The sequence below is a fragment of the Amblyomma mixtum genome, chromosome 4 (assembly GCF_055824585.1).
Source record: "Amblyomma mixtum isolate Tamu chromosome 4, ASM5582458v1, whole genome shotgun sequence".
Lineage (NCBI taxonomy): Eukaryota > Metazoa > Arthropoda > Arachnida > Ixodida > Ixodidae > Amblyomma > Amblyomma mixtum.
The window spans coordinates 144,945,976-144,962,347 of NC_143015.1; the positions used below are offsets into that span (position 1 = coordinate 144,945,976).

The window sequence follows — 16,372 nt, forward strand, 5'->3', positions numbered from 1 at the left end:
CTACACCGCTGACAACGCTGTGCAGAAAAAAGCGCCCTGTCAACTCAAAAAGCCCAGTTTTAAAAATTTTGTATAATGTTTGGTGAAAGCCTGTCTATTGAAGCGTCGAGAACCACGACGTAGGGTGGAAGCGTGCGTTATACACTGCACGTAACAAATTCTGACAGCCAAGCGGGCTTTCCTTTTACAAATGTTTTCACATTTCTGCTGCTCTCACCTGAAAGAAATTGAAGTGCAGGTCGGAGTAGCGTCCGCTGAGCAAGAGAGAGAGATCTGGAAGCGTAATGAAGGGGGGAAAAGAGAACAGAAAGAAGTTGCCGTTGTCACAAGATCTCCTGATCACTGCTTGTGTGGGACAGGCACGAAGGCTATGGAATGGAGGAGGGTAACGAGAGGGTTCCATATGCCGTAACAGGAAAATTGGCCGACAATCGAGGTGTAGGCTGCACTTCCCCGCAGTTAAAGCGAGCGACACTTACTCGTGTATTTGAGCGCCACCTGGCTGAACTCGCCGGAACCACGTCCGTCGGCATCCAGGGATACGACCAGGCTGATTCTTCTGCCGGTGTAATTAGACTGGCTGGAAAGGGAAGGGTGACTGGCCGTCAACGAATCCCTTTGCTATTGCACAGATTAACAAGATCGGTAAGCTAAACTGAGTTGCCTCCCATCTTGTGTCTGCATAGTGCATTCGAAACAATAAGCCTTCTATTACGCAAGAGGGCAGAGAAAGCAAAGTGCGACTGCATATTTTATGTAGTAGCGAGTATAAAAATAATGCATAATTTATCACGCACAACAATCTACCGCATAAATAACCGTTCTTTCCCCGTAGCGTGAGGATGGGCTGCGTAAAAGGGACAATCACACATGAAAGAAGACGGGACAAGAAGCCCGTCTTCTTTCATGCGATTGTCCCTTTCGCGCGACCCATCTTTACGCTGCAATGAACCAACTTAAGCAAGGCGGAAATTTGGGCGAGTTGGTAAGTATTCATGATATTGTTCACAGCGCAACAAGAACGGGAAAGACGAAAGACGAAAGTGTCACTCTTTCGTCTTTCCCATTCTTGTTGCGCTGTGAACAAAATCATTAATCAACTTGCCCAACAACTCATTCTGCGGTCTTTCCTTTTTTTCTGCTTGTTTTTTCTGCTTGTGCTGTGCTCTTGCAGGATTTCGGCTTAGGTTGTTTCATTAAATCAGGCTTCATTCAAGAACATTTATAGCCTTAGATTTATAAAGAAGCTGGTTCAAAACTGTCCGGGTGAAGTGCGATTAACAGCACGCATAAAGGAGAACCAATGTGGCGAATAAAATCTGGATAATTACACGGTCTTCGTTTGAGCCATACGGAAAGTATCTTTCGGTAAGGGTGAGGCAGTTTCACTAGGGATGCGGCATACTTTCGTACCATGTTCAACTTTGTCGGGCAAAAATTTCGAAAAATTGGAAAATTGCAAGACACCGTTGCGGAAATATTATTGAAGGTAGCGGTCAATTCTTCTGATATGTAGCAAAATCTTTCTTTCAAAGCGTCTCCATCGATCGCATCGAACAGTTAAGACTGCCGTAGAAAACCAGTGGGGAACACTTTTGACGACAGCAAAAACGTTAACAGGAAAAAAAAAATAAAGCCTGCCGTCGGGTGATTTGCGGATATATTGATGGTTACAGTATTGCCACGTATCATTTTAGTGTCCGTTCGTTCACGCTCAAGGCCGCAGGAAAGGGGTGTTATCATTTTTGTTTGTGACGCCAGAAGCGACCGGACTAATCTCGATTGATCACAGCCATGAAGAGCTGCATCTACGTTGTTCCAGACTACTGTAGATGATCTTGACCTGTTATCTCGAAGTTTCCTTGCTGGCTTTAAATTGAGCGATGCCGTGAGCGGCGGGCATTCGTAGTTAGACGACTGACGAGCACGTTTGTTGCTAAGCCGCCGCCGAGTGATTCAGTTCTTTTGCGGGCGTAAGTCAGTCCAAATAAAGAGCTTCGTTTCCAAGTCTTGTTGGTGTCTTCCTGACCGCTGGACTGCCGTCACTACAACGTGACAGTATTATAATCTTACATTAAATGAAAAAATGGCGCTCATAAACGCAAAAATGTTTTCGTCCGGAATTGCTGGGTATGTTTTTTTTTTTCAATTACACCATCGCTGCCACGCACCTTTCGGCCGATAGAGGCACGATGCTGCCTCCTCGTGTGAAGACAGCGTCCAGCAGCCCCTTGCGCGCTTCTACGAAGATGGGCTGCCCCTTGCTGATCAGTTGCCTTCCGTCGCTCGCGTCGTACCACACACCTCGAGGCAGGTACACCTCGAGCAATTGCCCCGATAGATTCTGGTGCGAGAAGAATTCGAAACGTCATCAGTTCCACTGCATGCGCTCAGTCCAGGTGGAAGATCTCTCTCCCACATCCATTCAATTAACCCTGCCCTGTGCCAGCTGCGATCACCTTATCTGAACAAACTGGCTAATCTACCCACCTGACTCGATCGCTGCCCCCCGTTGCTGCGATCGCAATCCCCAAGAGCCCATTCCGTTGCTCTAAGAGGCCATGGATGGTGTAGGTGAAAAACCATTTCCCAGCACGATCACAAATGACACATATTCAGCTGCATTAACGCCTTTTATTGAAAAACCTTCCTTTCCTATATCTCATATACAGTATTGTGCGTTTTTATCGTGAATATTTTCAAAAATTTTCCCGCCTCAACCGTTTGCTCGCTTGCCGTGAAACTGCACACACAGCTTGCGTATTATGGTAAATTTTGTATCGTAGCAAGTTTTACAACAGTACTTACTTAGTTGAGCCGTGCATGATGCGAAAACGTAATCGTCTGCGTAGATATCGGTGAACCAAAACCCGCAAACTCAGTTTTTTCGCTGAAGGGCTACAGTGGCGCCATCTGTTTCCTGCAGTGGAAAGCGTCACGACAAGGCGTCGAGGCGAGCGTTGCAAACAACATCCTTTGAATGGTAAAGACTTGTTAAATCATTTGTTATGATATTTTTTTCTGCTCGGTTAGCTGAAAATGTTGGAAGCGCTACAGTTGAAACAGACGCAAATGCCGGAATGGCATATTCAAAGGGTCCGCACATCTTGCAACGCTCGCCTCGACGCCTTGTCGGGACGCTTTCCACTGCAGGAAACAGATGGCGCCACTGTTACCCTTCAGCGAAAAAACTGCGTTTGCGGGTTTTGGTTCACCGATAACTACGCAGACGATTACGTTTTCGCATCATGCACGGCTCAACTAAGTATGTACCGTTGTAAAACTTGCTACGATACAAAAGTTGCCATAATACGCAAGCTCTGTGTGCAGTTACACCGCAAACGAGCTAGCGGTTGAGGCGGGAAAAGTTTTGAAAATATTCACGATAAAAACACACAATACTGTATGTCTCACTGCCTAAGATGACGGCGAATCGCTCTGTGACCACAGTCTGAACAGGTTGAGGGCGGGACGCTAGGAAGATTCTATTCACATTTATTTGCCTTTTCATAACAAGACACATTAAGATCCAAGCTCTTGTCCAGTTTCCGTATGTTTTTTTTTTTTAGTTTTATGTAGCGCCAAATAATCGCAGCTGAGCGCTTTATTTTGCTGAAGTTTCTGCATCTGCACTCTGAACACTAACACACTTATATGGGAGTAAAAAAAGGGAATAAACTGTCCTATAGCGCACACCCTTTTATAGAAAGGCGTTCGCTAGAGTACAGCTCACACCCTTTATACTCCTTTCTGTTTATAGCGTGCATGCAGGGACGCGTCACGTGGTCCAGACTCCGGCGCTTGGTTGTGCGCTCCGAGTCGCCCCGCACTGAGTCTTGGTGCTGGGGCTCCAGTCGCTCAGGACGCGGTTCCACGTTGCTGATTACGTGCGCAGCCCCAAACTCGGAACTGCGAGAAGCCCATTGAACGCTTCGTAAAAGACGGATACAACTCAAAAACAAAGCGGCAGAAGCACCTTAAAGGAGGGTGGTGGTGGTGGTGAAAACATTTATTAAATCATAGGGAGAGGTGTTGGGGGTCGTGACTTGAAGGGTCACGCCCTTACAACCACTAGGTGGGATGCCTAGTCAGGCACCCCATTGGCGTTTGCCGCAGCCCGGGCGCGCTGCGTTAAGGCCCTTTGGGCCTCGAGGGTGCAGCAACCGGACAGGGTCGCCTCCCAGTCCTCTCGGGTGGGGTTCGGGATAGGGGGTAGGGATGGGTTCTGCTGGCAGGCCCACACCATGTGGTAAGTGTCAGACACCTCCCCACAGTGTGAGCACCGCCCGTCGAATTGAGGATCGAAATGTTGTAGAGTTGCCGGGCCCAACATCGTGTAGGTGAGCAGGCGCAGGAGTACCCGCTCGTTGACCTTCCCCAGCCCTTTGCACGGGGTGGGAAGAGTTTGGTGCGTGGATTTGTAATACTCGCATATTTCTTTAAAAGTATAAATCGGATTGAAATCAAAGTCCTGGTCGGCGTCGGGTCCCTCGAGCCAACAGTGTTGACCTATTGTCAAGACAATGCGGTAATTCCGGTTACTCCGTGGTTAATCCCTCCACTTGCCGGCTCCCTGTGTTGTTGTTGTTGTTGAAAACTTTTATTGTCCAACAGATAAGGACCACACCGCCTGGGCCGCTCTGTCTCACCCCCTTTACGGGGGAGGGGACTTAGGAGCGGCCCAGCCGCACGGGATGGTCGCAGTCGATGCTGGCCGGGTTGGTTTCGCCGGCGGCCTCTTCTGCCAGTTGGACGGCGGTGAGTTGGAGCTCAGGGTCCGAGCTCCGCAACAAGGTTGCCCAGGCTTCCCTACTGCTAATGTTTTGCGCCCTGCCTGGGGAGTAATTGAACTCCCAAATTATATGGTCGAGGGTTCCTCTCGCCCCACACTTTTTACATTTATCGTCCTGTGATGACACGCTAGAAAGTGTAAAGGGATTAGTCATGTTGCCATGAGAACCGGTTGACGTCACCGGCTGAGAGTATAAGGGGCATATGCTGCTTTCTTTTTGAATTGTTTAGTACGGGCCAGGCAAAAAATGTGTTCGTGTTCCAAGCCGCGACAAGCTACACCTACAGGCAAGTTCCTGCGGGTCGTATGTTCACGTTAAGCGTTACAAACCTGTACAGGTACACAGATGTGCGCGCAGTTGTATTTCTATAACCCGCGAACACGAGTACATTTGGACCCAGTGGAAAAAGAAGCAAGCAAAAAAAAGTGACGACATTGCAGCCACCATGATAGGAATCAGAAAATGCGTTGTGCTCACCTTCGGAGGAACCGTTTGAGGCACGACCAGCAGGTGGGGGCCGTACATGAACTGCATCGGGTACGCGTGGGTACCGGGTTCGTCCGGAAAGCTGCGGTAAAGGAACGAGCACCGCAGAAACAGCAGCATATGCTGAAGATCGACCCCACAGAGTGACGTGATACAGCTTTGAAAAAATAACACTGCAAGAGTGCACGCCCAAGTGACAAGACACAATAAATCTCTGCGTAGTGTGAGAAACGAAAAAAAAAACACCTCTCGCCCTTTCGCGAGGTGAATAAGTGACCGCGACAATAATATGACAACCCTTTCCACTCCATATATTCCTGTTTAAGCACCTACACCCAGCATCTAAGACTGCAGAGAAAAAAATTCAGTACGCAATATGTGAGATGATAATTCACATATGGTATTTACATCGTCACTGAACACAACTTTCAGAGTTTTAATTACGGATATTTTAGCTTGTTTCTGGCAAAAGAATATGTCGTTAGGGCAACAAAATCAGCATATTTTAGGCCTCTTAGCACGCTTATGCTTAAAAAACGCGCGCATTTATCACAGCGATACAAAGAGCTATTGTAAAACGCGAACGCGTTATATTAAACGATTTTCTGCATTCATTCAGTAGGGCGTGGCTAGATATGGTTCTAGGTGGCTTATCATGAATGGAACCAAATTCAACCTCCATCAGTTGGCGGCTCAGTACACCTCAAAGCAGGCGAAGCCAGCACCAAACAAGTTATATGCACATATCGTGAACCATGACCGAACCTGATTCCGCATTCTGCAATAAACGGCAGTTGTTAGCCATGGCTTTGTCCACTTCTCGATGTCTATAGTGTGTTCCTGGTGCGGTCTTTGGAAGGTGGCCTTCTCAAGTCTCTTCAGTCGGAGAATTCAAGCCCGACATCGTCAAAACACAACGCTATAGGCGACTGCCGTACTCAACTCGAAAAACATGGGCCGGGCGAGCATGTCCCCGTTCCTGGAGCACCGCAGGAGCGTTGTCATCGTGTACGGCAGCAGAGTGACGCGCTGCAGAACCAGCGCCACGGGCTCCGAGATAGTGTTCCCTCGCAACGTCCCTGGGCCCTGCGCGCGCGCCAGAAACAGCCTCAAAACATCCGCATAGTCTGGCAACAACGAATCGAAAATGAACGTTGCGACAACAAAGGAAGGGAGGTTTCAGTGCTCGTTAAAGATCGTATAATTGAGCAGCAGAAAGTGAACAAGGACGTTGAGGAAACAAAGACGAGGACGATGCTGCATCGTCCTCGTCTATCTGTTTCTTCAACGTCCTTGTTCACTTTCTGCTGCTCAATTATACGATCATGAACCAACTAGCTCACTAATCCACCTTATTATCGTTAAAGATCCACAGGTGGTCGAAATTACTCTGGAGCCCTCCACTACGGCACCTCTTTCTCTCTTCCTTCTCTCACTTCCTGCTTCCTCCCTTCCCTTATGGCGCGGTTCGGGTGCCCACCGAGATGTGAGAGAGTTGCTGCGCCGAACTGGGTGCTGTGGTCTGAACCCGTCAGCGGCAGCGGCTGCTGTGTCCGGGACAAATACCAATGCTGACGCATGCTATGCCGCATCGGTTGCACTGATCGTCTGTGACTTTTTTTTTCGTTTTTGTACCATTAGCCGATATTCGTTCAAAAACAGGAGAGGACCGGTTAGAGCATTACCGGTCCGTGCTCACCACAACACTTCCGTTGCTATTTTCTCTCTTACGTCGCCGCAAGAGGAAGAAGGCCGATGGGCGCGCCACCTGGCCGTCGCAGCGGTCAGCCGCTTCGGAGCCTTCTGCCTGCGCCGGGTCGCAGGTGGCCACGTCGTAAACTGGCATTCCGAGGATGTTGTGCAGCAGCATGTCTGCACACGTTTCGGAGCTGCTTAACAAAGATGCCAGCTGGCACAGTTGACGTCGCTGGAGGTGAGCAAAGGGTAAGGACTGCACTCGACACACAACTTTAGGAGACTAGCGACCCGCTCCGACATACTCTTCACACAAAATTGCTGTGGCTTAGCTTGGTTAAGCCCGGTAATTGCGAAAGCAATATCCGTACCTACGCCATGGTACAGCTGGTAGTGTAGCTGGGTGGGGGTGCTTGTGGTTAGACTTGTGGTGATGCATCGGTTATACAATCCAATCCAAACCAATCCAATCCAATCCCACCCAATCCACTTCACTCCAGTACAATCCAATCTAATCTAATCCAATCTAATGCAATCAAGGTCAAATGAAGGTCAATGGTGGTCACCGCCGCGGCACGGCAAAGGCGTGAAAGTGCAAGTAGTATTGCTTTGGTGGTCACCGCCGCGGCACGGCAAAGGCGTGAAAGTGCAAGTAGTATTGCATTCGCAATAAAAGCACATAAGTCCGATAGGGGCAGCATGAATTACTAGGCCTAATGGCTTGAGCACCAGCCTCGCATGCGGAAGGTGCAGGGTTCGATCCCCAGTGCCGCCGGGTGTCCACCGGTGATACAATGGGTACAAGCTTTCCTCTGGTCTGGTGCTTGGCCTTGTTAGGGTCAAATGCTTGGGAAATGGGTATTTGACCCTACCTTGAGAAGAAGGAAAAGACGTTGTGCCATGGCGCCGTTTGACCAAAGATGCCCTGTGGCCAAAAGCCTAAGCGATGACTAGGCCTAAACAGAATGCACTAAAGCCTGAATATATATTTCTTCTTTCGGCAGACTAAATGCCTTCCTTAACAACCAAAAGACGTAAATGGAATATTATACAATACAAAAAACACCAATATATTGTAAATGTGGCTACGCTTTGTTCCTTAATGTTTGTTCCTTGCCAGCTAATACTTATGCACATATTGAAATAAAGAGTATAGGTAATAGCTTTAGGTGGTAAGTACACCCGAACCCCATCTACCCTATAAGAAAGTGAATAGGCAGTAAGCTACCCTCTAGTGCACTGCCATTTAGGGACAGCGTATGCTGTCCAAGTCCCTGGTTATGTTCTGATCACTAAATAACCGTAATGCTTACTTTTGGCAACGGAGGCATATTCCAACCGCAAATGTAACTTGATGCATTTGGAAATAGAAGAGATTTTTTTATGCAGCACCGAAGGTCTTCAGGTTAGTAAATGAAGAAATTGAAACATGAGAGAAAATTTTCGTAACTGCTAGAACTTGCCATGTTTTGAAGAGTGAATCTGTGTCCTAAGTATTGCGTACATTTAATGACGGAAATCTATCCCAAAGCTTAGACAACACGCCTCGCCCCTCTTACGGTACATGCTAGAGGACAGTTTACTCTCTTTTTATTCCCTTGTAGGGAAACTCGTACTCAAAGTGTAATATAAATATGCAGGGCAGTTTCTAGTTCGGTAAACCCTTCACTCATTGCTGTATTCGACAGTGCCGGTCGCACTGCAATATTCACTCAATGCTTTCCGATAGGAAAAAGATGCATGCATATGCAGTTTAAGCAACCATTATCCGATAATACAACTGACGCCCTATAAATATGATCCTCGGAAGCTTCAGCCTAAGCCTCCATTAGCACAGGCCCTGTAGCCAGGTTAATTGTTGCTGATATGTATTATTCCTCGTTTTCTGTTAATTACAAGCCTTCATATACAGTAGTAGTCGGGAGCAGAGGTTATGGACAAATGATGATCCCAGAATCAAGAATAGCTGCGCACGGAAAAAATTAAACTGTGGTTACATAACGTTCACTGCTTCCTCAATCTACAGCGGCAGCATAGAAACGTAATATATCGAAAACAATGTGAATATGCATAAAACTATGATACCGGAAGCTGACGCGATACTTTCTCGAAGTTATAAGATTTGCTGTTCATTTTAGTGTTATTTCTCGACTATTTCTGTTTTCCGCGTTTATTGTTGTTTCCAGCAATTCGAAGCAGATATTCATCTTGGCAGTGAACTAATAATTTTGTCGCTATTCAGCACTGCGAGGTACGCTAACTGCCTCCGTCTCCCTTTAGGTAGCTGTATCCACTGCAAACAAAACCAACCCTGAATGGCACTCTCCATGGACAGCAGGCGGGAGTTCCAGTAGCCACCCCAGCTTCCCATTCCCGGGAACGAACTCTTGCTGAGCAGCATGGGTACGTAGGGGAAGCTCCTCGCAAAAGACCTGCGGGAACAAGCCAATAGCTTTGCTGAAGACGCAACACGAAAAAGAAGAGACTTAAGGCTAATAAGTGCCACTCGTGGATTAACTTAATAAGTGGATTTAAGCAGGGTACGCCTCTTCATGCGATAGGTACCCTTTTATGCGCTTCTGTTCCTGTATTCCTGAGTTCTTGTAGAGGACCAAGTAATCTTCGAGACAATATCGTCTATGCTCGCAGGTACATGGATGCTACGCTAACATTTTACTGAGCTTATACCAGTACCCCGGACAAGGACGAATTTTTCTTTAACTACGAAGTTCCTGAGAAAGCATTATAGCTTTCCTTTGTAACCGTATGGCTGCGCTTGGGTGGATATCAATGAGTAATTACTCCCTTATTACAAATCTACTCCACCTTGGCGGATTCCCCTAAACATTTGACCAGTACTGCTGGGTTGGGTACCCAGTGAAGCTCGTGTTACAGCGCTGACTGCGCAAGGAACGTTGACTCATTGATCACCAGGAATCCACCTTTTTCACAAGGCTGCTCTGCGCGTGCGCGCCTCTTCTCCTCAAGCTCCACTGGTTGAAAATGAAACCGCCTGCTCCTATTGCGCATGCGCTGTTCATGTTAGTAACTTGCACATGCTACAGATGGCGGCAGCTGTCAAGCACACGCCACATCGCAGGCGCAGCTGGCTTCTTGTGGAACCAGATGGCGCCTGAGTCTCCCACGTGCGTTTGTTTTCAACCAGTAGCAGACGAATTTTCGCCACTCCCCAGAGTGTCGCCACATCTTGTGAAGAAGACGGACTCGGGACAAGCACTTCTAGTTCCCTCGGCTGCCGCCACGTGGTGCATGGCTTTGAACATTGAAAAATAGCGCGGTGACATCGTCCGTGACGTAAGCAAGAAAGAGAGTAACCGAGTGGTTGCAGAACAGAACGCGACCACAGGTACATCTGGTTGGTTTGGTTTTATGGGGTTTAACGTCCCAAAGCGACTAAGGCTATGAGAGACGCCGTAGTGAAGGGCTCCGGAAATTCCGACCACCTGGGGTTCTATCCATAGGGTAAACACAGGTGCAGAGCATGGCTAGAGTGACCTGCATCTGTGCGGACGGACGGACAAAACTAAGTGGACACGAGTGAAGCGGACGCGGAACGACCGGACAGTGGGAAAGTCAGAATCTAACTGAATTGTCAACTACGGTGTTCAGTGCCCCGACGCGACACATTGGCTGTGAGGTACGCCGCAGTGGTCGGCTACGGATTAATTCAGACCACCCGGTGTTCTTTAACGCGCACTGTTATCGCACAATACACGGGTCTCTCGCATTTCGCCTCCATCGAAATGCCACCGCCGCGGCTGGAATTGAACCGACGCCCCCTATGAGCACTGGAACTCCCTTGGACGTCTTGTAGACGTCCTAAACGACCGCAGAACATCTATGAGAGTTTTAATGTTCATTGGGTCGTTCGAGTCAGCAGCCTAGCAACATAAACACTGAGCCACCACGGCAGCTTCATGCATTTCATGCATTGATACAAGTCACTAAACTCTTGACATCGTATACCTGTACGTTTCCCGTGCCAGCAGAGTTGTGTACGCGTTGCGCACTTCAGCGTACGTCGACTGCTGAAGCCTCGCCGTTTCGGAAACACCCACCGGCCTCTTTTCGTTGTCAGTAGTGTTCGGAGCGCAACGTGGACTTCGTAGTAGCTGCGGAGAGTGAAAATTAGCTTAGGAATGAAGCATGGACGTCACCTTTTCCGGAGAGTTTGCTTGACGAATACGGGAACGTTAATGAGCTGTCGTAAATTAGTGTCTTTCATGTGACGTCATGGCTGTCATAATGGTACGTCACTCACGCCTACCATTAGGTGGACTGGAGCAAAAGCCTGCAGTCCAAGCGTTTCCCCGTTTCCTTTGAACGACAGTGTACTTACATACTCGATCATCGACAAAACGCGGCAAGCCCAAACGGGGAAGCCGATGCATTGCCGCAGGCGGTCCCTCATCGGCTACAGAGGGACTTAACCCACCGGGGTGGTTCCATCGTGTAATGTGTGCATTTTTTCAATTCACAAATTTTTATTGTGCCCACTCATAACTTGCTCTTAGAAAGATAATTTGTAATGTACTCGTAATTATCTGCATTTTTGCTCGATTACTTCAAATTATGTGCCTTAGGTTCTCGCACTCTGCTAATTTGTAATTTGTAACTAATTTGTAACTTGCACAGCAATGACTGTGCCCACTTACCAGGATGCACTGGACTAGTTGAGGCTCTCCAAACGTCATTATAGTTCGGAATACAACCGTGGGCTCTCCGCGCGACGCCCAACAATAAGGTACGCTGCCTACACAAGGTGGAGCATGGGCTCATTGTGGGCACCCACGTAGCACATTTGCCCCTCGTGCTTACGAAGAAAATTTCGGTGGATTGCTTAGGCAAGGCTGACATTAAAAAATTTGTGCTGGATATTATGCCTTCAAGGTAGAATAAAGGCGTTTGGGGCTGACTGCCCCTAAAGTATCCACATCGCCCCCTGGGGATCATGTCGGCAGGCCACAATTGGGCTTGCCTCTTTAGAACCCGCATTCTTTAGAACGCTATTGAAACCAGGTTTTTCACACAATAGGCTGCGATTAAAGAAGTAAATGACAAACTTAGCTTAGCTCACCAACAGATTGAGGATATTGGCAAAGTAGTAACTCACCAGGCTGATACAATTAAACACCTTACTCAACAAGTGAAAGCGTTGCAAAGTAAGACAGTCAACCTTGAAGATCGAAGCCGTAGGCAAAACCTGATCTTCTACGGTATAGACGATAATAACCCCTCTGAGACGTGGGAGGAATCAGAGAACCTCATAAAAGATCTTTGCAAGACTAAGCTACAGATCGAACCAAAGTATATCGAAAGAGCCCATCGTGTCGGCCGGTACAATGAAATGGGAAAACGACCACTTATTGTCAGATTTGCTTCGCAAAAAGAGCAGCAGAACATCATGATAAATGCTAAGAAGTTCAAAAATACTCCGTATAGCGTAGGCCAGGACTATTCACCGGAAACCCGCAAAGTGCGAAAGCAACTATGGGAATATGGTAAAGCAAAAGCGACTGACAAAAATAAGGTCAAGCTAAACCATGACAAACTTATAATTAATGACAGGGCTTTTGTATGGGATGCAGAAAAGGAAGAGGTTGTGCCGATCAAAAGAACATGACACCGTAACGAAAACCACAGATATGTACGCCGGGGCCTTGTTGCGCTAATTGTTAACTGTCGCAGTGTAGTGAACAAGACAGACGAATTGGCTGCACTTATCGACTCCGCAAAGGCTGACATTATTTTTGGGACAGAATCTTGGCTGAAGCCAGATATAGCTGACAGTGAAGTATTCCCGAAGGAATTTGCTGTTTATCGCAAAGATAGTCAAAGCCTGGGCGGAGGTGTTTTCTTGCTTGTTCGCACTGATCTGTCGTCATCAGCGTTAAATCTTGGCCACGACGACATCGAGTCTGTTTGGTGCCGGATAGCCATGCCTGATTCCACTGCGCTAACGGTTGGAGTAGTTTATCGCCCACCTAATTCTGACTTAAAAGCATTACAACACTTGCGTGACATAATTTCCGAGGCTTCCGCTCAGACATTGCTGCTCGGGGGAGACTTCAATCTTCCCGATTTGCTTTGGCACGATGGCTCATGCGCAAGCGGAACTCGCGGTCGTATTAACTTGGAAATGAAAAATATAGCTGATATGTTTGGGCTGATACAACATGTAGATAGGCCAACTCGCGATAAACATACTTTAGATCTACTGTTTTGCAATTCACCTAATCTTGTGACTTCTGTGAACGTGATTCCGGGCATAAGTGACCACCTTGCTGTCATGGCGAATGTAAACTCAGAAGTGTACCGCCGGAAAACATGTGCTGAAAGAACGGTATATTTTTTTGAAAAAGGTGACTATCCCAGTATGTCTGAAAAGCTTCTTGATCGCTTGCCTGTATTTGAGTGCTTGGCGGAAGAATGTGATGTGCATGAGTTGTGGTTAATGTTTAAAAATATATTACTCGAGCTCACAGATATGTTTGTACCAAACACCAAATCATCAAGGCTTAAGAAAAGAAGGAAACAATGGGTGACAGGACAAATCATGTCGCTTATTAGGAGGAGAAAGCGTGCACTTCGCGCATTCAAAAAAACTAAATCAGTTCTTCACTTTACAAAACTTTCTAAACTAACCAGTGAATACAGAGTGAGTATAAAACAGGCAAAAGACGATTACTTTTCCAGACTCAGCGAAAACATGAAAGAAAACCCCAAATTATTTTGGAAGTATATTAGGGAATGCGGGTCTGAATCACTAGGAATCAGTGAATTAGTTTATAATGGTCAGGTCCTCTCCGACGATGAAGACAAGGCAACGTGTCTTAATGACTACTTTCAATCTGTATATTTACCGATACACGACTTAAGCACTGTGCCGCCTGTGAGCAATGTCCTTCCAATGCAGTCAGTAGAAATTAGTGTAGGTGGTATTCAGAGGCTGTTAGAAAATGTTGACGAAAGTAAAGCTGTTGGGCCTGATGGTATTTCACCACGTATTCTTAAAAGGTGTTCGGTATCGATTTCACGTTATCTCTATTTGATTTACAACAAATCGTTGGCAACAGGCAATTTACCGGATGACTGGAAAATTGCTCATGTGGTTCCTGTTCACAAGGGTGGTCCCAAAAAAGAAGTTGGTAATTATAGACCCATATCACTAACATCAATAGCATGTAAGATTCTTGAACATATCCTATATACAGAGGTAATGAGACACATAGCTCAAAACAAATTTAGAGTCGTCGAATTTCGATCCAGCATACAAACCTAAACATACCATTAGTCTGTTCTGTCGGCAGAAATTATTATAGTTGTCTTAGACCTTGTAATGTGAGACGTTTTCTGCGCTGTAATTATTGTACCCATGTCCCTTGTAGAAATTTACTGTCGCTTCAATTCGTTACATACTGTGTCCAGAATGTCCAACACATTGTACTTCATCTATTTTTTTCTTTGTTTTCTTTTTTTTCTGTGTTTGAAGCGTTACAAACTGTTGTTTGCCTTGCAATGTTGAATTTGTATTTATTTTGCTCTTGAACTATATTGCCTCTGTAATATGTATCTGTATTCATTTTTCCTTTGTCATGGTGATGTTGTTTCCGACACGCTGCAGTGCCACCATGTAGGGGGCCGGGGCCCCTGTCAAGCTGCTTTTACAGCTTTTAGTCCCGGCTCCTACCTTTTCGAAAGGAAAGGAAATAAAGAGAAATGAATGAATGAAAAATTGAAGAACAGCATGGGTTTCGCAAGGGGTTGTCTTGCATGACCCAGTTGGTCGAGTTTTATCACGACTTAGCATCAGGTGTTGACGTGGGGGGACAAATTGACTGTGCTTTTTTAGATTTTCACAAGGCTTTTGATACAGTGTCACACTCACTCCTTGTTAACAAGCTTCATTTATTAAATATTCACTCTTCTGTACTTAAATGGATTCAAGATTATTTGTTTCAGCGGCGACAATGTGTTGTTTTAAATGGGAAACGTTCAGGCTACGTAAATGTTACATCGGGCGTTCCGCAAGGCTGGGTTTTGGGACCACTCTTGTTCTTGGTTTATGTAAACGACATTTCTGATGGAATTTCATCTTCTGTGCGGTTATTTTCTGATGACTGCGTTGTGTACAGAAAAATTGTTACTGACAACGATGTTTCATGCTTACAAACAGTCCTAACAAGAATTGAATCATGGTGTTCCACTTGGAAAATGAATTTAAATGTCAAAAAGTGCATTCATGTTTGTTTTACTAGAAAGAAAAAACCAACTGATTCTCGATACATGATTAACAACGAACTAATACGTAAAGAGGCAGTGAATAAGTATTTAGGCATAACGCTGGCATCTGATTGTTCCTGGAACGCGCACATTGATGACTTGGTGCGCAGGGCAAGTAGAGCACTGAATTTTATACAACGCAATTTGCGATGTTCGCATGTCAATTTAAAAAACACAGCTCATCTGAGCTGCGTCAGACCTATTTTGGAGTATGGCTGTGCGGTTTGGGACCCTTCGAACAAACGCTCACTGAGCACATTGAACGAATCCAAAACCTTGCAGCCAGGTTTGTCTTAGGACGATTCCGAAGGCGGGATAGCGTAAGTGCCATGAAGAATGAGCTCAACTGGGAACTACTTGCCTCTCGCCGAAGGAAACTACGACTTAAACTCTTATACACAATATTTCATAATAAAACCGGTATCAATAGAGAAACCTATCTGAAAGAGCCTCACTATGTTTCCAGGCGCACAGACCATAGTCTCAAAATCCGTGAGTATCACTCAAGGACTGGCACTTACGCAAACTCCTTTTTTGTTCAAACAATTGGCGAATGGAATCGACTCAGTGAAATGCAGGTGGGCTGTACCCACGAGGATGTATTTTTTTCAATGCTGTAACCCCCCTGCTGTAACGCCTATGGGCGCTGCGGGGTAACCTCTGAATAAAGAATAATCGGTCCCGTGCCAGTTTTTGAGGGGCTGAGATGTATACCTAACGTTCACCCTCAGGGGCTACCCACATCTCACCAAGACAGGGCCAATGGGAGAGCTGGGCGGGCTACCCACATCAGGCAGTCCAGATTGAATGTGGTAGTCCCACATGAGCTGCCTGCATCGGTCCCAAATGGGACTCATTTGGGCGCTTGTGGGCAGCCCCACCGGGGGCCGACTGCGGCCCGCGTTGCAAATCCCACATTGTCTCCACGGGGGCTCACATGGGCTATCCGCATTCTACCTACAGGTGGCCTCACTTTATAGCGCTCTTTGTGCTACATGGATCCGTGATTATGCCCAGCCACCGCGGTATGCACTACAGCCAGCCAGTTATGAGCAGACCCTGAGAGGAAGCCGATCGAATGCACAGCAAGGCAG

The 16,372-nt window shown here is 46.7% G+C and overlaps 2 protein-coding genes across 2 annotated transcripts in view; both read right to left on the bottom strand.

Annotated features, from left to right (window-relative positions):
• LOC149348624 (lysosomal alpha-glucosidase-like) overlaps nucleotides 1–16,372 on the bottom strand; it is a 23,108-nt gene continuing 6,736 nt past the window's right edge. Inside the window, exons 3-10 of the mRNA XM_089541812.1 lie at nucleotides 10,962–11,107; nucleotides 9,285–9,406; nucleotides 6,979–7,151; nucleotides 6,223–6,365; nucleotides 5,271–5,361; nucleotides 2,172–2,344; nucleotides 480–580; nucleotides 1–17 (exon numbers count right to left, since the gene is read on the bottom strand). Of these exons, the coding sequence (XP_089397938.1) occupies nucleotides 1–17; nucleotides 480–580; nucleotides 2,172–2,344; nucleotides 5,271–5,361; nucleotides 6,223–6,365; nucleotides 6,979–7,151; nucleotides 9,285–9,375 (789 nt within the window). The 5' untranslated portion in view covers nucleotides 9,376–9,406; nucleotides 10,962–11,107. The remainder of the gene's footprint in view (nucleotides 18–479; nucleotides 581–2,171; nucleotides 2,345–5,270; nucleotides 5,362–6,222; nucleotides 6,366–6,978; nucleotides 7,152–9,284; nucleotides 9,407–10,961; nucleotides 11,108–16,372) is intronic.
• Nucleotides 16,311–16,372, bottom strand: part of LOC149348625 (lysosomal alpha-glucosidase-like) — a 26,981-nt gene continuing 26,919 nt past the window's right edge. The window contains exon 11 of the mRNA XM_089541813.1: nucleotides 16,311–16,337. Within this exon, the coding sequence (XP_089397939.1) occupies nucleotides 16,311–16,337 (27 nt within the window). The remainder of the gene's footprint in view (nucleotides 16,338–16,372) is intronic.